General features: G+C 40.7%; 1 protein-coding gene and 1 long non-coding RNA gene across 4 annotated transcripts in view; one reads left to right on the top strand and one right to left on the bottom strand.

Moving 5' to 3' along the window:
- Positions 1-21,722, top strand: part of AMMECR1 (AMMECR nuclear protein 1) — a gene marked incomplete at its 5' end in the record, with an annotated part of 79,997 nt that overhangs the window by 11,254 nt on the left and 47,021 nt on the right. For 2 of the 3 annotated variants that reach the window (XR_014591517.1, XM_083876506.1), the window contains one exon: positions 9,414-10,438. Coding sequence is in view for 2 of the 3 variants with exons in the window: in XM_083876506.1 (XP_083732632.1) it covers positions 9,984-10,438 (455 nt within the window). Of the gene's footprint in view, positions 1-9,413; positions 10,439-21,722 lie in introns of those variants that run through there. The other variant, XM_083876507.1, reaches the window with a different exon arrangement.
- On the bottom strand, positions 918-10,617 carry LOC310917896. Its single transcript, XR_014591518.1, has 3 exons — positions 10,564-10,617; positions 9,250-9,327; positions 918-1,809 (listed from the first exon to the last, which is right to left on the bottom strand). It is a non-coding gene; the product is annotated as an uncharacterized lncRNA (long non-coding RNA).

Genomic DNA, 21,722 nt, shown 5'->3' with positions numbered 1-21,722 from the left:
ATTATAAATAAATTTTAAAATTCTTTACATGTTTCCTGCTAAATATACAGTATGTATATATATTACACTCACCAGCTTTATTTCTTTGTTGGCATGAATGGTTACAGCAACATTACTCCAAAGCAGAACAGAAAGCTTATATGTTACAGATATAATACATATAAATAAGGTTCTGTCAATTAAAACCCCAAAATTCATATAAGTCCTATATTATATTTGGTTATCTTTTTTTTTTCTGTTATGAGAAGAGTCTCATATCATTCCTATGAGATAATGACATCTAATAAAGCAGATGAAATTTGCATAGCACTTAGCAAGAAAGAGAACTATTTTTTAATCTCCATCTGACATAAACAAAGCTGATAATAGCAAACCTTCTGGTGAATAAATCATTACCAATTACGCCTAATTTGGGTACCATACACAAGAATCTTGCATCTCTGGTGCTGACAGCACTTAGAACAGTCTTAACTTGGGCTATTTCTCCTCCCTTCTCTGTTTATTTCCTTAGTGCTGGTAGTATAAAGAGAAGGATTTTATTCCTTCTCCTCTGCAAGTTCTCTCTGCTGTTCTCTTGACTTTGTTCTCAGCATTTCTTATTTCTTTCTCTGCCCGGCAGACAAGGCAACCTTTTGGACCCTGTGCCATTGGTGTCATCACAGGGCAGAGGTTGGATTCATGACAGAGCTGTTTCCTGCCTGGCTGTGAGCTCTATGCTATTGTGACAGCCTGGCAAGTATTTCAGAATGTCACTTCCAGCAAAATAACTGTCCTGAGTGGTATTTGTCACATATAAAACCACATATCTATCAACAACAACAACAAAAAAAAACAACCCAATAAAATTGAACTCTAATACATATTTCAAATTAGATGCCCAGAGGCACTTACAACATGAGTACATGTCAGTAGCCATATGTGCTGTAATCCTCCTCTTTATACATAGACCAGCATAATCCTTTCATGCACCATGTATCTAATCTGTATTCTCTGCTTTGGAAGCAAGATTAATCTCAAACTTTCAGAATTAATTCAAAGGCATTAACTAGCTTTCAAATCTTCATTATTTTGGCAACCAAGTAGTTAAACAATGTGGCAAATGACCAAATCATTTATGGTATCACTTCATTCCAGGTTCTTTAAAGCCCTGCAGCTGAACCACAGCTGGGTGCTTAATGCAGAGTTTTATCTTTTGGGGGAATGTTACTTTTAAATGCTTAATAATTATGAATTCATTTGCCATTTCTTTTATAAGCAGAGGATCATAATGAACTCATCTGTTATTCATGTGAATGTCAAATGTGTTCCCACGGGAGTTTTATTCTAATTCACTATTAGTTAGTGGACTCATAAAATAAAACGTTATCCATTTTTTACTCTGGACATGTAATGCTTGGTAATTGTTCATCAGTGGGCAAATGTAATATTTTTCTTTGATAACTTTCAGTTCTGATTTAACCAGAAAGAGAACTAATTTTAGAGTAAGGGTACCTCTAGAAACAGGAGTAGATTTGATAAGCTCTGAGCCTTCCATTTAAAATGCAATGAATGAGATTATCATAAGCTAGTATTTTAAAAAGCAGATGTATTATACTAGAAGCATATATGCTTGAACTACATGGATATAACATAACAAGACAAGCCATATCCAATATATATTTTTGCATGATAATTCAATGAAAGACATATTTCAGTATTCCACAACAGTTTTCAGGCAGCTGTTCCATTGCAATAGAAAATTGAGAGGTGAGAGACTTAGAGGTCATGGCAGGATCTGAATGTGATGACACTGAACAGCTGGACTTTGGCCTGTGAAAGCAACCACAAAGTAGGCAATAAAAAAACAGAGAATTCAAACTCCTATGTGATTTTTTTTAAGAGTTAAGCACACAGGATTTTTTATTACATTATTTTCAAATTTCTTCTATATCCTTAATTTAAACTGAGCATTAGCTGGAAGGACCTACCCCTGAAAGGATACCCCTGAAACATATCAGTGCCTTAGACCTGACATGCTGTACTAGGATTCTCCACAGCTGTGTCATAGGGATACTTCCAATCTTGAAATGCTCCTTAGAAATGCTAATCAAAACAAATTAATTATTATTGAGATGCAGTTTAAAGGGAGATGGTAATAAACCCAGAATCTCATTTATAATTGGAGCCTGTAGATCAAAATTCTTATAGATTTACTTTAAAAAACACAAGGAGAGATATTCTTTATTTTTTAATTTGAAGTAGCAAGGATTTGTTTTTAGTATTAAAAATGGAAATACTAATTTCCTCAAATCATTAAATAAAAATATGTTATTATTGTGCAGTCAGCAGATTATTAGAATATTAACCACGAAGAAACCACTGAGAAAAACAGGCATGCAAATCAAGGCTCAGATACAAGTCTTGATATTTGAAATATCATTGAAATATCACATATATTTCCAGATGTTAAAAACTGTAACTTCACCTTTTATAATGGTTAGCAGAAAATATAAGCAACAGTTCTTCCTTAATGCTTTGACTTCTTTCATAGTTAAAGAAATACTATTTATTTTAATATTTTAAAATATGTTTTACCTTATTTAAATTATGATTTTTTTTTTTTGTTACAAACAAAAGGTCTACTTTTACTTGCTGTAATGGCAGAGTGAGTTATAGGGATAATGTGAACAAGGAATATCAGAATTAGTGAATGAAAGGAAGAGTGCACAGGAGAGGGAACACTTTTGAAGCTTGCATATTCATCAGCTGCTTTTTATCCAAAATTAATGCAATGTGTTTATTTTATACATTAAACAACTATGACAGAAATTATCACCAGCAGCCTGAAGGCCCTTCCCTAGAGTGACAATACAAATGTGGGAGATTAGAAAAATGGGAAGACATAAAGTTTTGTGGGGATGGATATTGATCTATAAAAATATCACTTTCCTTGAAAACAGAGGAGAGCTCAGGCGTCCTAGAAATTGACAAATCATTCATCAATTTACAAGGGGACCTATCAGTTTGAAAGGGTTTGAACTCATCATTCTATAACAGAGAAATTCTATTCACCTCACTGGAGTAATTTGATTTACACACATCTGAAAGGAGAATTGACTTTTGCAATTGAAAGTACATGAGAAAATATGTTGGAGAACAAGAATCCTACAGAAAGGAAGCAATAAAACTAATGAAAATGTTAACTATGAATAAGTGAGGCACCGAATTCTACCAGTTCCAACAGATCCAATTTAAATCAGAAACTTGCAGGAGTTGGGGTTCAGGATTGCTAGTCCCCTCTTAAGCCATAATGATATGAGAGTGAGGATTTGGTGCTCACACGTTGTTTGGATCTTCCTGCCCAATTGAAAGAAAAGAATTTGCAGGACTGAAAATGTGAAAGCAGATTGGGGTGAGGGTGAGGCTGAGCATCAGCCACCCTGGGGCTGCCCTCACAAGGAACAACTGCAATGACAGGGGTTTTTAGGAGCCCAGCCGGCTTTTTGCCACAAAAGGTAACACCTGCTCCTAACTAACATTCAATTTATATCAAGTTAAGACAATGTATTTAGTGATTTTAGCAGTTCATAGTGCTGAAGGACCAGCACCTTTATGGCAAAACACTGGCATTTGTCAAGCTTTTACTTTGCACAGAAAAAGAGAGAAGTGGAACAAAGTGACAGAAATGGTGATTTTATCAAACCAGAGAGGAGGATGAACATATCATTCAGGGTGACACCTACAGATCAGAAGATATAAGTGTACGTAACTGAGGCATTGAGCATAAAGAATTCTGATACTGCTAGGGAAAATGGAAAAGAAATACAGTTGATAAAGAGCAATATATTACAATACCAAAGATGGAAAAATACTTGAATGCCCCGCTTGCATATTTTTAGAAGCTGCAATAGTCTACTAATGAACACTCTTTCAAAACAATAGCCAAAATATTTCATTAGGAGAAACTAAACCTATCCAATGTCAAGTGACTAGATGTTTCCACCTGGAACAGTGGGAGTAGTTCTCAGCCACCTTAAGATTCACAGATTCTTTTATAGAGCTGAGAATGGTAAAGGGCAGCAGAAGGATTCGCTGAGTTTTCACTGCTCACAAAGATTAAAGGAAAAAGTTCTTCAGTCTCTGGAGAAAAGAACAGTGTATCTCATTTCTCTGAAAGGACCAGAGAGATGACAGCTTCAATGCTATCTGAACAGAGTAAAATACCAGAGCAAGGGAGCATGAACCGGAGCTAAGAACTGGACATCAGAGGAACAGAGGTGGAATTCCTTAACACCAAAAGCTAGATAACATGTGCAAAAAGATAGCAAAAGCAGCAGCTGGAAGAAATCAAATCTTTCACAAGAAAATTAAATAACACCTGAAAAAGGAAGCTGAATACAGTCTCATATCAAAAGGAAGATGAGAATTTATGCCTGTTGGCTTCCTTACATGGGAGCATTTCTGTCATCCTCATCAAGTAACATTGTTAATAATCAGTATTAACATCGTTAATAATTGGTATTGTTAACATTCACCTCTCTTCTGAAATTGCTGCTCCTTGCATTAACTAAATTTATATGAAAGTTTCATTGTGGTATTTTTAGTAGAATATAAAATCAAGTGCTGGCCCCTTGGGAGGGCTAAAGGTTTAGTCCAACTCTTAGGAATAAACAAGCTTGTATTGTGGTGTCCTGATCAGATTTCAATTCTTAGCAAAGCATCACCATGCATTTTATCTTCCTAATCCACTCACACACCTGAAAATTAATGATTACTTTTTTTCCTAATACACCTCAATTATTGTGCCCTATTTGACTGGTTCTGAGATTCATTAGTGGTGTCTGTATAGCAGCACTGGATAAACAGACAATAGTGTTCTAATTAACTTACAACTCCTAAAGCTCTGACTCCTCCAAATTGAGAAATGCTACTAATACAAAAGGTTCTCCACAGCAGTGGCAAACATTTTGTGAAGGAGACCAACTATGAACAGCCATGTCAAAAAATATATCCTAAGGCTTATTATTAATGTATCAGCTAGAATACATCACTGTAGCTCCACTGACCTCAATGAAGCCATGATGAATTCACATTGAGAATACAGCTATGTAAGCTACATCTCCTTTTGTCACTGTACAATGGAAAAATACACTGAAAAAGGAGAGGATATGGCATTAACATAATATTTTAGGAACACTGCAGCTCACAGAATTAGTTGAAAAGAATTCCATTAAAAAGCTACTAGTAGTCTCACCTTCCATTTATTACAAGTGCTTTGAACTTTTGGTTTTTAATTAAATAATTTTTCTGACTCCATTGACACACTTAATGCTTTTATCTCTAGTTCAGAAACTGTTCAGTCCTAGATTATTCACTTGGACAAATGACATTGTAGAATGCATGGTGAATTTTTGCTTTACTTGTTTGTTTTGGAGGGTTTATGTGGTGGGGTGTTTGTTTGTTTGTTTTGCTGTGGTTTGTTTTTTTTAATGCCCAAACTAATCCCCAGTTTTGCAGTGGAAGCTCAGATGGTTTAACAGGACCAAACCCTAAATTCACATTGGAGTGAAAAATGCCTGGAAAACAATGTGAATTTTAAAATAATAGAGACTGGATTCACAGTATGGTAAAATTATAACACAGCCCAAAATATGAAACAGGGCCAGGATTCCAGTAAAATAACATGTGAGGACCTTTTGTCTGCTGGCTTTTATCACATCCGGAGATGATTTTTTGTACAAGATTTTTTAGAAGAAACTTCAATAGGGGTTTGATATATGGAACAATAGCAGGATATGGCCTCTAACTGGTAGGAACAATTGCTGTTCTCAGACATGTGCAAGCTAACTTTCATTAACTTTGCTAGATTTTGTGCACACTTGCTGGCCTAGATTCAGGGCTGCATCTAATTTCTCCAGGGGACAGCTGAGACACAGAGTGTAAGTGAAGAACAGTAACTATTCTGTCTAAGCAGAATATACTGAGGAAAACTCACATGAGCCTTGAGAGTGGGATAGACCTGTTTGGGAAAAAAATGTGAGAAAGTAATACAAGCAAACCTACTTTTTTTTCCAGCTACACCCTTGATGCCTTGTAGGCTGCAGAGCAAGGGAAGAGTTGCCTAGACTGGCTCTACAATGGGTGGAAACTCCTCAGACCAAAGGAATTTTCAGCATGTAAATCTTCCAGTTTTATGGCAGGCCCATCCAAAACAGCTCTTTATGATGGGAAGATGGAAAGATAGATTTTAGCCTTTGAGTTTTGGAAGATGTATGTATAGACTTTTCTCTAGAATAGTAACTAACAACTCCATAGACATGCTAGCTGTTTACATCCTTCAAATTTTGAAGGGTTTTTGTGGTTTGTATTTTTTTTCAGGTTATTTGTAGTATAATATTACCTTCAGTTGTCAGAAAGTGGAATATTCTCCATTTTGAAAAGAAGACTTTCTGTTTCCCTCTCCTTCATTGCCTGGCTCTGACTTTTTCTACAGTCTCAAGCATAAACTAATTTTCTTCCCATTCAAGGCCCTTTAACTTTCCTTGACTGGTTTTCTTCACCTATTATTTTAAAAATTTAAACGTTTCTGTGATTTCTGACAGTTTTTCCATAAATATGTGAAATGATGCTTTAGGCTGCATCTTCGAATTTTTCACCAGCACTGTTTAAACTGCACAAGGCCATTAATTCTCAATTTTGTGTAGCCACTCCAAGAGGCCAACACAGACTTTTGTGCAGCCCTCTGATAAATCAGACTGTAGAATTGATTTGGCTGAAAAATAATTGAGGGGGGAAAGTGTTTTTAAACTTGATCTTCTGCCTCACATCTGCACAAACAGCTGCATGAACACAGCAGAATGGGTGGGGCAGGAAAGGGAACAATTAACTGAGGTAGAGCTGCTTAAACCAACATTACTAGTCTTGCAGAAGTGCACATGGAGCCAAACAGCCTAAATGTGCTATTTTAAGTACCTTTTTTAATCCCTCACCTGTTCCAGTGCCTATTAAAAGAATTGATATTAATAAGGCATGGATTAGATCACTCCTGCTTACTGATGGAGCCAAATTTTGGCTCATTGTTTCCTTGTTCTGGTCGATCTGTCTTCTAATCAGGTTGTAGGAAACAATGGGGAAACTTAAACGATCTTTTGGCCCACAGGCCAACAATCTGACTTCTACTACAGTTAGTGCAAATTTTATCTTGGAGTCAAAAGGAATTAGATTGTATCTGTCAGGATATAATTTCCCTCAGATATTAATCATTCTGATTATTTTGTTTAAGAAGGGCAATCCTTCAGAGCAGGTTCATATCACTGAGAAATATCTTTCTGCAAATAATTCTGTGTTTCTTGTAATAATTTACAGCTCTTTTGAAGAATAATGAGCTGTGCTTTTTAATTAAAACATTAATTTTAATCTGTTGCTTGTAACAAGTGACTTCTCTGAAATCACTGGGGCTTTAGAACACGAGGTGAGCAATAGTGCTGAACAGCTGAAGTCATAAAGGACAGCTACATCACTCCTAAATTGCATTGACCTAATTGCACAACCATTCTGATTCTGTTGGTTCTGCTAAAGAGTTTGTTTTTCATCTGGAGTTCACTTGGGACATTTGACTGCATATGAGGCACAGCACAGTCATCGACCAACAGGAAAGACTCTGCTAAAGTTAGCAGAGTATAGAAGCACTTTCAGGAACTGAATATATTCAGGGTTTCTTGTAGTAAGAAATGCAAAAGCCCTTGACACTTAACTGAAACAAAGGACCAATGAAACACATGCTGCAGTTAACCCAAACCATATTATCCAAAGAATAAATGCTCCTTCAAACAGAAATGGAAAATTTCCATAGAGCTATGAAGAACATTTTGTAAGTCTGCAGTTCTCTCCACTTTAAGATGTTTGATAATACAAATCTTCCTTATTCCCCTGGCTTCCGCAGTTGTGTTTGTATATTTGTTGTTGTTTTACACAGAGATTTGGTATGCTTTACATGCATTGAAATAAAATAGAAGCACAATATAAGGAAATACAGCAAAGAACATCAGCAGAAGTGGAAAAAGTAAGGTCTTTGTAATGATAAAGTAATATACTTAGTTTATCCTTTCATTTAGGGACCATTGCAATACAATAATTAATCAGAAAGTTATCAGTGTTCATTATCAGTTATCTTGATCTCGTATAAGGATATCAGTCCTAGCTCTGAGCCTTACAATGAACCTTCCAAATATTTGTTCCAGTGAACAATTAATATTTCAGTCTGTATTGTAAGCACTTTGCAATTACTGAATATTTTTATAATGATTGGTGTTAAATAATATAGGATGATTAAAAAAATGAGAAAAAGACAGAATTCAATACCTGGAAAAACTATTTTCCCAAAAGCAACAGAAGGTGTCACTGCTAACTGATTTTAAACAAATGAATCCGTAAGTGGAAAACACTGCCTTTGTTTTGAAGAAACTTGAAAGTTGTTTGGGAAGGTAATTGGGCTCCCTTCTCAAGTATTCACCAGCTCCAAACATAAACATTACATTTAAAAATGGAAAAGACTGCTTCACACCATCTAATTCTCTTTTCTGTTTGCTATTATTCCCTGCAGCTGTTTTACTTCAGACTATGATTCACAGTCAGAGCAAGAGAAGTTTAGGCCAGTATTTGGACAGAAATCTTCAAAGGGACTTTTAACCCATTAGCATTAGAGATCTAGAAAAATTGGGATTTTCTCTTTAAATCCATTATTTAAGATGATTTAAGATGCAGCCAGAATTAATATGAGGATGTTAGAGACACCATTTCCACCAAGAAATGTAAAATTGAGTAGTAGTTTGAGACTGAAATCTTTGTGTATACCCCATTTCAGCTTGTGTAATGGCTGAACCTCTAAACTTGAAATATTATTTTAACTCTGTGTGGCAGTCCTCACCCCTTTGTCTTCCTTGATACTGCAGTGTTGCTATTCTATGTAAAGCAGCTGTTACATCCCATGCCAGAGATGGCTGCATAACACTGACGGGTGAGGTGTTATTTTCTAAATATACATACAGATTCTGAAGTACTTTATGGCCGTTTGCAAGTGTCTCCATCCATTCAGACATATCTATACGCGAGGCTAACGTAAAACACTAATATAAAACACATTTCCCCCCCGCCTTAATAAGCTTAATTTTTGGTGTCTGGAGAACAGCAGGGACTCGTATCCTTTATTCTCTGGACTTCCCTTCCCCAGAGGTTCCCTTCCCCTGCCGGCACCCAGGGCCGTGGGCTCACCGGGTCACGGTGCTGGCTCTGCAGCCGCGGGCCTACGCTCCGAGCTGCTATCTATTGCTCCTGAAGTAATTGCGAAAGCTGTAATTAAAGAAAAAATATATAAAATATATATGTGCACATATTAAAGGCCGTGGCTTTTAGCCATTACGACTGCATGGTTAATAGCTGCATCCAAGCACTCTCCAGCCTCCCAGCCTGGCGGCTCCAGCACAGCCCTCCCCCTCTCTTCCCCAGAGAAAGGCATTTCAGGTCACTTGAATTATTTAGCGGGGTGTTTTTAACCATCTCAAGGGCTTTGCTCCTGCCGTGCGGCGCCTGCAGAGCTCGGGTTTGTGGGTTTATTTTATTTTTTTCCTTTTTTTTTTTTTTTTTTTTTTTTTTTTTAGCACGCGAGGTGGAGTTGCTCCACTTCCTTGGGAGAAGGAGGAGATAAAGCGCGGGGGGAAGGCGAGAGGGGCGGCTCAGGCGTGTGGAGGGGAGGGGAAAGGCCGCCACACCTGCGGGCCGCGCTGCCCCCTCAGGCCCGGCCCTGGCCGCCGGGGCCGCACACCGGGTCGCTCTAACGCAGCTCTCTCTGTCTCTTCTTCCCCCCCTCCCCCGCCGATCCTCCTCCTCCTCCCGCTCCTCATTCATCCTCCCCTCTCCCGCCCCCTCCCCGTGCAGGCGAAGCGGGCGCGGCAGGAGGCGGAGCGGGCCGCCGCACGTCCCCCGGCCGGCCGGCCGGCCCCCCCGCCATGGGTCGGAAGCGCTGCGTGGGGGGAGACGGCTCCAAGATGGCGGCGGGTTGCTGCGGGGTGAAGAAGCAGAAACTCTCCAGCTCCCCTCCCTCGGGCTCGGCCGGCCCGGGCGGCGGCGGCGGCGGCTCCCACTGCGGCGGGGCGGCGGCGGCGGGGGGCGAGCCGGGGGCGCTGCCCCCGCCGGGGGGCCCCCGCCTGAACGGCATCGGGGTGCTGGCGGGGGGCGCCGCCGGCTGCGCCCTGTCCCCGCCGCTGCCGCCCAGCTGCGGCGGGGGCCCCGCCGGCCTCTCCCCGCCGGCCTCCTCGCTGCTCGCCTCCCCTGGCTCCGGCGGGCCCGGCTGCAGGAAGATGGTGGTGTCGGCCGAGATGTGCTGCTTCTGCTTCGATGTGCTTTACTGTCACCTGTACGGATACCAGCCCCCGCGGAGCCCCCGCTTCACCAACGACCCATAGTGAGTATCGCCGCCACCGCCCGCGTGGGCGCCTCGTGCGCGCCCGTCCCGCCCGGCTCCCCCCCGGCCGGGCGCCCTCCCGTCCCTCCCTCCCTCCCCGCCGGCTCCCGCCTCCCGCCCGGCACCTTCCCCGCTGCCGCCGCCCGGCCGCTGTCCTCGCCTGGCCCCGCGCCTGTCCCCGGGCCCGGCCCGCGGGCGCCCCCGCTCCCCGGGAGCCGCGCTGCCCTCCCGCGCCGGGCTCGCCCCGGGGAGCGCCGGGCTGCCCGCGGGCTCGGTGACCCCTCCCCGGCCCCTCTCGGCCCGTCGGGCTCGCTAGTGGCATCTCCCCGTAATCCCTCACGCCGCTGGCAGCGCTCCGGTCCGAGCGGCCGCCTTTGTGCCGGGTTCCCGGCCACCTCCGGCCGCCGCGCTCCGTGGGCAGTGTCCTGTCCCCGCTCGTGGGCTGTGTGTGTTCAGCAGCGCCCGAGTCTCCCTCTCCCCGCTCGATTCACCAGTAGTCCTTACTGGGACCCCTTCGCTAGGCAGGCTCTCCTGTCCATGTGTTCTGCATGAGTGCGGGCCTCCTTCACCTGTGCTGGATGGTGAGTACCCAGTGTAAGAGCCCTGTCGTGCGAGTCCCGGATTTGTGAACACTGGTGTACCTGTACATTCCCTGTGCCAGGCACTTGTAACGGTACTTTGGTCTCAGATCGTGCGGAGTCCTTGCTTTGTGATGACTCCTGAAGATCACCTAGTGTTAGACCCGAGCCCCTGAGTAATCCACCGCATCAAATTCCCGGAGTTTTGAACAGATCACATTAACACCTGTTACTTCCATCCTCCCTCTGCCTCCCAAGCTTCCTTGCAAGAGTGTCCAACAAGGGCCTGTTTCATTCCCATCCCTGGCCACTCTTGTTCAGTGTTTGTCTTGAACCCTGTGCCCCACTGCCTCCAGAAGTGACCTGCCAGGACGGTGTTGCCCAGCATGTCAGCACCTGCAGCCTGCCTGTGCCGGGGAGCCGGGCATGCTGCTGCAGAGAGAGCTCAGCCACTTCAGGGAGTAACTTCTCTGTGACAGGAAGTTACTTCCTTTCAGCCAGGATGAGTTACCGAGTCGCTGCATGATCCAAGTCCGTTTGATTGCAGAGTTAACGTAAGGGGTTGTTGAAATAGAGTTTCCGCTGTTTTACTTTGCTTTTAAATGGAATGGAGCTCATGTGGTGAGTTTCCAAGCTCCAGCTGAGACTCGACTGTGTTGGTCCACCGGAGTGCATGTCACTGTTTTCCTCTCATGTATATAGCATGACTATCAAGTTTGTGAGAACCTGTGCTTTCTCAGTACTTAATGAATACAAGTTCTTTTGTGTATGTCCTGGACCCTCGTGCACCTTCACCAATGCAAACAGTTATCGTGCAGTCTGTGTTTCATTAATGAGATGTAGTGTATGCTTCTTGGTGTTTAAAAATATAATGTATTAATGATCTTATTTGTAGTCCTTGCTGTTCTAACACCCAGGATCTATACATCTCTTGCATACTTTCAGCTGCTGTCATGACAACCCAGCTCTGTGGATTCCTACTTAACCTGCCACCCCAGCAAGTCTTCCCTATATGCTCTTCATAACTCCTATGTGATTTCATCAGAGTACCAATAATGAAAGGAGGGCAGGGAGACTCCACTGTGAGTTTCTTTACCCAGGTCTTTTGCGAATCCGTGTCTGTCCTTTTGTAGATATCAACTGTTTAGCAACTGCTGCTCTGAGTAGCCATTTTGCTGTGCATTGTCCTGTGTCTGTTCTCCATCCCAGACCACTATAGGTTGCAACATCAGCTTTGTGCTGTTTCACTCTTTCATTGCTGTAAGAGAGTTGAATTCTGTCTGTGTTTCTGTAACAATATTACCTTGGTGTTATGGGTTTTTATCTGTGTTGCAGAATGTTTTGTTGGGCAGATTAGTCCTGCTGTCTCTTTTATTAGTGGAGGAAACTGAGGCAGGGGTGAAGATCTCAGCACTGAAATGTTTTCCAGTAAGCACTTTGAGTCCTCTTAGTAAGCAGCAGATCACTTCACTTTTTTCCTCCTACTTCTTACTTTAACAACAACACAATTGCAAGCTAAGTAAAATTATTTGATTTTTTCAGAAATAATTATGTGTTCTTCAGATTTGGTTGTTAGACCCGGTGAAAAGTTGCTGCATCGACTTCTGAACTTCTAGACTTCTGAAAGTGACACTGTAATTAAAATTAGTAATGTAATTTCTGTCTATTCCCATGCTTGTGCCAGCATGCATTGTGTAGATCAGAAAATGATCTAACAATAATTTTATATTTTTCCTAGATGGGTTACAGAGTTTGGTTCTCTCAGGATCATTGCATGGCTTCACAAACATTTGTGCCCGCACAAGTGTGAGGTGGAAATAAGCAGACAGATGGCAGAACTGCTGCTTTCAGCAGCCTTGTGAGCTGATTATGTTTGTGCAGTTGGGGGATGCAACTTTAAAAAAGTTGTTCAATATTACACGTAAAATTTTAGGTCAGTGAAAAAATTGCTCCTATTGAGTGTTCAGAGGCAACATGATTTCTAGTTTTTCACAAGATTTGCAGGCAGTCTTATCGGTAACTGGGCAACTCACAAAGATAGGATGTTGACTTTGAAGCTGGGCTGCATCCTGTACAGCAAAAATAACCTGAACAGAACTGGTGGTTTTCAGTGAATGTGCATTTCAGCTTTCTGCCTCGAATTCATTTGGAGGTTTTGTCCATAGATTGAAATATTTGGTCTAAGAGCCATAACTTAAAATAAGGATTTGGATGTAAATTACAGAATTATTTTTTTAAGTTATGTTAATTACAGGGAAGGATGAAAGACATGTGAGCAGGTATCCTCATACAAACATGACTCATATTTCTTGCAGGTCTTTGAACAATGAAACTGGGCACGATCAAAGAAAAACAGGTGGCTGATTCACTTGGACAAGGGGTTCTGGCATGTTGTCTTTAGAACAAAACCTGCTTGTGACACCTCCGGATTTTTCTGACTTCTTTATGGCAAGAAGAGGACAGCATCAGGGCAACAAATTCAAGGCAGTAGGAATGAGTGGAAAAGCTTGTTTTGACAGGTTGTGGGTTTTGAACTCCAGGGCAGCCCATACATGGATGAAATAGTTGGCATCTTCCTGTCTCTGGAGTTCCTAAAGCACAGAGAATAGGCTGTTGGGGGTATTGCTAGGGAGGTGTTGGGTTGGAGAGGATGGTGACTCATGGAGTCAAAAGAAGATAGCTGAAAGACACTGAATCTCTCCAGCAGTGTGGTGTTGAGAATAGGCTGAGCAGGTTCTTCCAGCCATGGGCTTCCTCTCCTCTTGTAGGCTCCATGGATCTGCTGACATTCTGTCATTCTTAATTGAAGAACTTTTCTCATACCTTTAATTTCACTACACTTTGGGTTGCTGTCTAAGCCACCCTTTCCTTTCTTCACAGGATGTGTCCTGTGCCTTACTTCTGCCAATGTAGTGGCTCTCAAACTACATGTGCAGAAGGCTAGTCTTGTGCCCATTAGTTTCCTCACTCAAAGAAAGTTGTGATTCTACTCAAAGTGAGTGTAACTTAACCTTGTAGTTAAGAAACGGTTCTAGGGTTACTGGATATCCAGGATTTTTCCTTAGTTACTGTGTCTTGGTGTAAAGTGTTGGTAATAGTGGAGAATTGCTGGTAATTTAGATTGAAATCTGAAAATAAAGTCTTAAAATCTTCCTGTACAGCCCCAAAGCTGATTTTTTTTTCCTGCAGTGTTAACAGTCCAGTGCTTTCTATTAAGCCACTGAAGAGAGAAGACACTTGTCTGTAGGTGTGCACATGTGCTTACACATACACATGAATAAAAATTTTATGGCTTGCAGTTGATAGGATTTCATTCTTTTCTCAATTTCTTGTTTCAAGCCTGATCTCTTGCTTTAGTCTCTACAACTTGGAACATTGCACTTCTTGCTTGCTTTGGTATACTCTTCTTTACAAGCTTTTCTTTGAAACTTTGTCTGGAAACTTAGAATTTCATATTGTCTTAAAAAACCCAGCAGTGTTCTTTCCATTGTCGTTACTGCTGTTGATGCCAGGAATATGAAATTGTTGTTTCTCTGCAGGACTTGGTTGTGTGGCAGGCTCAGTAATAATTTGTATTTATTGTTACACTCCAATATTACACAACAGCTATAATGAATGCTTGGTCATCACCAAAGAACAACAAGGAAGCACACAAGGAAGTGTTTTTTCATGTCTGTGTGTCTGATTTCATTCTGGTTTTCATGTGTATGTCATGTGGATTTGTGTAAGGTTCAGTATTTTCTCCTGAATTAACAGGGTGTGTTGGTCTTTATTGTTGAATGTTAAATGTTGGAATGTAAAAGTGGTGGTTCTTTCAGAGTAGCATTCTGTGGTGACACTTTGCAAATACCGTGCAGTAGAGAATGTGTATTTTGGCTGGCATTGGCAGTGCTCAGCAGGGAATTCCCAGCATATTTGAAAGCAGATCTGGTGAGTGCATCTTGGTGCAGCCCAGGGGCAGGAGGGATAAGGTTGCATGGCTTCAGAAGAAGGTGGCCTCTACCAGTAGGTTCATTCTCTGATAGGATTGGTGAACTGAGAAAATAATGCCATGATAAACTCCAAATTAGGTTATCTGTAACTTGAGGACTTCTTCCTTCATAAGTTCACTCTAGTGAGCTGTTCTTATGTGCAGATGAGGTAGTTTCTTTTAGTACAGGAAAGCAAATCATTGGCAGTCTTAAGGATAGACCCTGGTTTTGTTTCTTTAGCTCAAAGCAGTCACCACAAAGTTACACTAAGTGCTCTCTGCAGTACTAGTTCTGTGGAAGTTAATTGTTCTCTTACTCCTTGTAGGGTGAAGAGGAGGCAGCAACCACCCCTCCCTGTGCCATCAGTCTGGTCATTCATTTTTATTGCCTCCTTTGGTTTAGTTACATTCATATTGTCTGTCATATTTTCTTTATTCAATTTTGGGCTTTATGTTCCTGCTAAAGATTTTCATGGAAATTCAAATTTTAATATTGTTTTTGACATTTAAACTCTGACTGTCAAAAAAATACATTTTGTGTCTAGATTTGGTTTACTTCACATGTACATCTCACTTCAGTATTTTTTTTTTGCTAGAGATTGCTGAGACATTCATGATTTAAGAATGCAAATATTTTATTTGGAGCTGCTGTAAGAGTATGCAATTCTGCCTTCTCTTCAGGTGTGAGTTAAATATAATAGTAATGTTACCTAGGATTGAATACTGAAATGAGAAATTTAATGTTGCCACTTTTTGGTCACTCATAGTTAAGAGATAACCCAAAAATAAAATTTTGGAACCCTGGGCTGGCTTATTTTGCTTAGTTTACAGATTTAGACTGTGACCAGTCAGTGAATGAAATGTAGTCCTTAGTTCTCCCAAAACTCATAATTTATGAAGCATAATTAATGAATTAATGAAGCCATAATTAATGAAGCAAGCTCAGTATGTGAAGCTCTCTGTTTAGCATCAAAATATTGTCTTCAGAAGTAGTAGTGTTAGTTGTTTGATATATGCCATATACTGGTGGTTTGTGGCAAGAATTTCCATGGAAGACAGGAAATATGTAAATTATTTAAATATTATAGTAGACTCACCAGAGTTTAGCCAATACAGAAACTGTTGCTAGGCTGGAGGCCAAAACAAGTCCAGTCAGGCCCTGACCCTCATTAGCAAAGCATTATGAAAATGCTTGACTTTTTTTATGATGTTTATGCTCCTAAGGAGTGGGTTATTAAGATTGATATTCAGTTTAGCATTGCAAAGTTTGCATTTAAATAACAAGATGGGGCAGCTCTACTGTAGCTACTTGACTAATTCTCCACAACATGTCCTTGACAACAAAGCGTGCTGGGAGCGCAGGAGCTCTCAGATGGAATTTAGCTGTTGAGTTGATCCTGGCTGGTCCTGCCCTTCCTCACTGTGTGGTAGTGTTGTGGTATATGCTGACTGACCAAAAGCTGGGCTGTTTATCAGTCCAAACACTATAAACAATTCAACATCTTTCCTGGGCTGCTCGTAGGACCTTCTAAAAAGCCCTTTGTTTTCATGACTGAGGTGTTGACTAAAGGAATCAATGTAAAGAGCTTCATTTCTGAAGTGGGATACCTTCCTGTTCCATAGGTCAGAAACATATTTGCTGAGATTATTTTTTTTCTTGCATTTGCATTTGCATTTGTCATCCCTTCACAACTAGAGTCCCCTAATTACAGGGTATGCCTGAAGCTTCTGTAGTCTGACTGAGCTTTGATAACTTCCTGGAAGGAATTGTGCTTGTTGTGAGTACATGGATATTGCTTTACTGCACCAAGTACTTGCAGCCAGGGTTATTAGAGTGCTAATTTCATGAGAATGACATTTTATGGAATGCAGAACAGCTCCACAGAGTTGTGGCAAGGTCACTGGGACAGCAGCCATATAGAGATCTGTATGTCTTCCCAGAGCGCTCTTGTGTTACAAGATGGAGTTCTCGCAATCCTTAATGCTATATAAAATGAAATGTTATATAAAATGCTTATGCATTTCTTTCCATTCGCTTGAAATCTGTGGCACCTTTGGCAAAGTTGAACCTGAAGCTGCAGTGATTGTAATATATGTGCCATGGACATTCTCCTGTAATTTATATTTTGTCCCTCTGCCACCAAAGATGCCTCCTCTCCAGGTTTCGTTGGCACACCATGGGTTCTGGCATCTGGGAGGCTGGCTGCTTTTCTGAGTGGGACTTGGAGACCATGTTTGAGACAGAAGAGAGAGGAAGAGAAGGATCCCTGTCATGAGTTTTTATCTTTAACATCAGTATTGCTTCTGATTTATCTTTTCTGAAAGTTAAAGCACTTTCCCATGTGATGCTTTGTACAGAGATAAGAGTTCTATGGGTGAAGCTCAAGAATTCATGAGTTTCAGGTGTATTAAGGTAGAAAAAAGTGTGTGATTCTCCACTGGTGGAGAGCAGTGTGAGTCAGCTAAGTAAATCTGGTTGCTTTCAGCCCCTTTTTCTATGGGACTGTAAGAATATAAGGGTTGGGTGCCACACTATTTTCCTTACTCAGTAAGTGAGCCCAAGGGTAAGTTCAGCTGCCCAGGAATGGCAAGTTTGCAAGGCTGTTCTTTTCTGTATAAATAAACTTGCTGAAAGATTGACTTTTGGGAAAGATGTGCTAGGCAGAGGTTCCTTGTAAGGTCCTTTATGAGGAAGAAAAACCATATTTTTGTAGTCCTCAGTACTTTATTTGACTGCCACATTAAGAAGAAAGTGCTTCACCAACCTTCTCTAAGTAGTGTTTCTGCAGAGAGTGCTGGAGGCTGAGCAAGTTGTTGAAAAACCCACAGAAAAGGTGTAGTGAGGAAAGAAGCCCTCTTCAAAGAGTGCTGCAGTGCCTGAAGGGAGGTGATTAATTGCAATTGAAGTATCTCTTAGACATGAGAGGACCAAAGCTCCAGAAGCCACTGGCACAAATGAAAAACTGCAAGCCAAGCAATAGAAGGCAAGTTCTTTTGGTACAGTGTTGTACCAGCAGTTATCCAAACTCTGAAGAACCAAATGGTAATGTAGTATTAAAACTAATCCCTAGTAAGATGCTGATAGAAGGTGAAGTGGTAATGAGGCTCACTCTTCTCAAGAAATAGGAGCAGGATACTGGCTCTGATTCAGTTCAACTAAAATTGAAAAATAAGTAGAGAAGAGGCAGGCGGCAGAAATCTCATGTGAGAAGTTTCCCACCATAGTACCTGCGTTCCTTTAAAATACTGGGACTAAAAATTGAGAGAATACATAAAATTGGGGCTGTTCATTTGGAAGGAACACTGGATTAACCCAGGTATTAAAAATGAAGTGTTATAAAGGATAAATGGAACACAAATTACTTTTTTGTTAATTCATAGGAAAAAGGCTCAAGTGAAACAAATACTGCTGTGTACACTTAACCATTGTGGTCGCTTTTTACCTCAAGGATGAATTATTGCAGTTTTCTGTGCTTGGACAACTTGAGCTTCTAAGGTAGAAAATTTAAACCAGTGCAAAAAGTAGCTCCCAGCAGTACCTCTTTTTGGGAGAATATGGAATCTGTGCTTCAGGTTGTTTGGTGCCAGCTGCATTTTTTTGTTTTTTTTTTCCCTTCCTTTTTTCCTTTTGGAGATTTCAAGGTGTTAAGTTTCTTCACATATGTAATGTAAATGTCTTGGAATAACCTACTCGAAGACTACCTACTACCCTTTGCCATCCTGCTAATTTAAGTATGCTTTATTCTTTTTCAAATGTGTTGAGATGCTCAGCAGCAGCAGATTCTTGCTTGTCCTGAGCTGAAATAGTTACACTAGACAGGGTAGATGAAGACAGAGGAACGTGATGAGCACTCTGCTGCTGCAGTGTGAGATACTACTCTTTCTGATCAGTGGTCATATAAATATATGGATGACAGATACACATCCAATAGGCAACATAAGCACAATTTTCTTGGTTGTCATTTTATGGAGAATGTTTAATGGAAATTGCTCTGGAGGGGAAAACTAGGCCAGTTCAGAATGGTCTCTGACATCTTGGCACTAAATTTTAGGGGGTTGGAGATGCCAGAAATTTCTTGGAACAGGCCATTGCAGAGAGATCAGTAATGTTCAGATGGTTCCACTGATAAGACCTCTGCTTGTTTTTAAGAGATTGGATTAGTCAAAAGAAGGAAGAGACCATCTTACATAAAATCACTGAATGGCTGTTGGACCTCTTGAGTGTTTCTGGGGCTTTACAGGTTCTGTCCAACTTCTCTGCATGCAAGTTATTAGAGGAGGCGAGTGGGACTTCAGGATGAATCACTGCAGTGGTGTTTAGAAGGGTTGTTTTGTTCCTGGCCATGTAATTATGATGGACAAACCTGGATGAGGTCTTCAATCACTCTACCTTGTGTTCTTAAGAGAAAAAATAAGGCACCTCAAGCTACTTTCCTTTGTCAAGTTAGTACAGGGAGAAATTGGCTATTATTGCAACTGTTCTTTCCCTTGACTGGATTACCCTGCCAAGAAGCTCTCCAGATTCAGCTCAGGATATTTTTGCCTAAATTGGCAACTTGGAGGCATACACTTCTTTTTTTCCTTTTTTTCCCCCTTTTTAAAAACTGTAATCCACTATATCTGAAATGAATCACAGTTGTATTCATGTTAGCTTGACTCCTTTAAAGGCTATTGTTGCTTCTCAGTTAAGTCACAGAATTTACAATGATTTTTTTCCAGAATGGTTTTTTCATTTGGGGTTCTCATAGTCACAGTATCCTCCTTCATATTTTAGGCTACTGTTCAGTGAATCCTTACCCCGAGAATAGTTGAGGCAGTTTTAACTCTGCTAATAGAAGTTGAAGACAAGACCCGCCGAAAATCATACTGCATCTTGTGTTTCTGTTCAAGTTGCATAAACACCATTCTTTTATGGACATTTTGCAACTGTGGGGAGGTTATGGTTACACATTCCATGTCCTCTAGAGCCAGTAAGTTATGGTTGTGTTGAGAGACAAGATCTCTTGATTTACTGAGTGTTGGAAGTGGAGATGAGCAGAAAGAAGAGGTAGGGTGGCAAGGAAGTACAAGCAGTGACTGTATAATTATACTTCCCTAAATATTTTTCTAATGGTCAGGAACTAGTAGTTTGGGACATCTGGAGTCAGAAGTGATGTGTTCTACCAGTAATTCTCCCCAACACTCCACCCACCTCACTAGAATGAGTAGATTATAAATGAAGTTTTATTGAGGTGAAGTTAGAAGGAGCATGAGAATGTTTTGCAGGAATGGTTGAAATACTTCAGGGGCTATGCTGTTAGAAATGGAATGAAAATCAGTATTTTTTAGAACAATGCCATGCACTTCAGGAGTGCATAAAAACTGATTCTGTAAGTTAGGAGTTTGTTTCTCTCCTTACTGGGTTTTCTGGTATTACCAGTTGACCATCAGATTGCTTAACTTTCATTATGCTATAGATATATAAAGGGCAAGTGGCTATTTTAAGGAGTAATTATAAGTAAGAATAGGAAAGTATTAAATACAGTTTTAAAACGGAGTGGCTAAGAGCTTACTCGTAAAAGTTTATGGTTCTGCTGCTCTCAGGAGAAAGACATCTTGATTTTTTTTTTTGCAAAGCAGGACAGCCAGAGTGCTTGAAGGTGTGAAATCAGCTTGCAGAGGAAGATGAGAAGGGCTGGGCTGCTTTAGGGGATCAGAACAATGACTAAAAGGTACAAAATTTGATTGAGGGGAGGTGTGTGTGTATATGTGTGTATAGAGACTGGTTTGTCTATATATATATCTTTGTGTGTGCATATGTATGTGTTATAGGAAGAGAAGGACAAAGGGACACAAATTAACTGTTTGAACTTGATGCCAGTACTGTTAGAAGAACAAAAGGATATAAAAAGACTGTGAATTAGTTTTAGATTTAGAGTGTAAAGTTTCTACTTTCTGGAGCAGTGTGGCATTATTGTAACCACTAATAGGATTGGTGGGGGCAAGCAATCCAGATAGTTTAGATAGATCTTGATTACTTTATGATAAGATATATGACACATTACCTTTGGTAATAAGATTACTAGATTTGATAGTTTAAAAAAATCCCTCAGGTTCACTGGAGTGGACTTGGGATTTAGGCCTCAGTGTAGCATTTTACCTTCTCGTGGGTCCCCCATGGAAGGGGACTGATAGATGGCAATAATCCTGGTCCTTGGTTGGTTCTGCTTTGGTTATAGATTAAGAAATCTTCTGGTGATGAAGTTTTCAAGAATGAAGACAGTAATTTTTGCCATTGGAAGTTTCAAATTATCAAGATAATGTGACAAAGCTCATCTTTTCCATACCATCTTACTGTGTTTATTTCTTGCCTGAAAATTCCTCTTTTTTATCATTGACACTGGCAATCATTGCCAAATGTTTGTGTCCTTATGTGCAGCTGTGATAGTTAGTAATGATCCACTTGATAGTCCTGACATGAAGTTAAGTACTGTCACCAATGAATTCTGTATCTGAATATGGGGACAAGTCACAGTTTTAAATTGTGTCACTGATGCTTTTCTTGTATAAGAAAGATTGTTTTTCAAGAATAGTGATGATAGATGAAGCTTATTATCTCGAAGGACTATTAGTGAACAGTCTTCAGGCAGTTTCTGATAGAACTTATTTTTGAGCAGATTACTTGTTTCACTGTGAATTCAGAGATGCCCAAGTTGGTGCTCTCTGATCTGGTCAAGTCTAGGAGAATTACTGACTG

Source organism: Zosterops lateralis (genome assembly GCF_965231275.1).
Source record: "Zosterops lateralis genome assembly, chromosome: 21".
NCBI classification, from domain to species: Eukaryota; Metazoa; Chordata; class Aves; order Passeriformes; family Zosteropidae; genus Zosterops; species Zosterops lateralis.
This window is presented reverse-complemented; position numbering and strand designations above follow the sequence as displayed.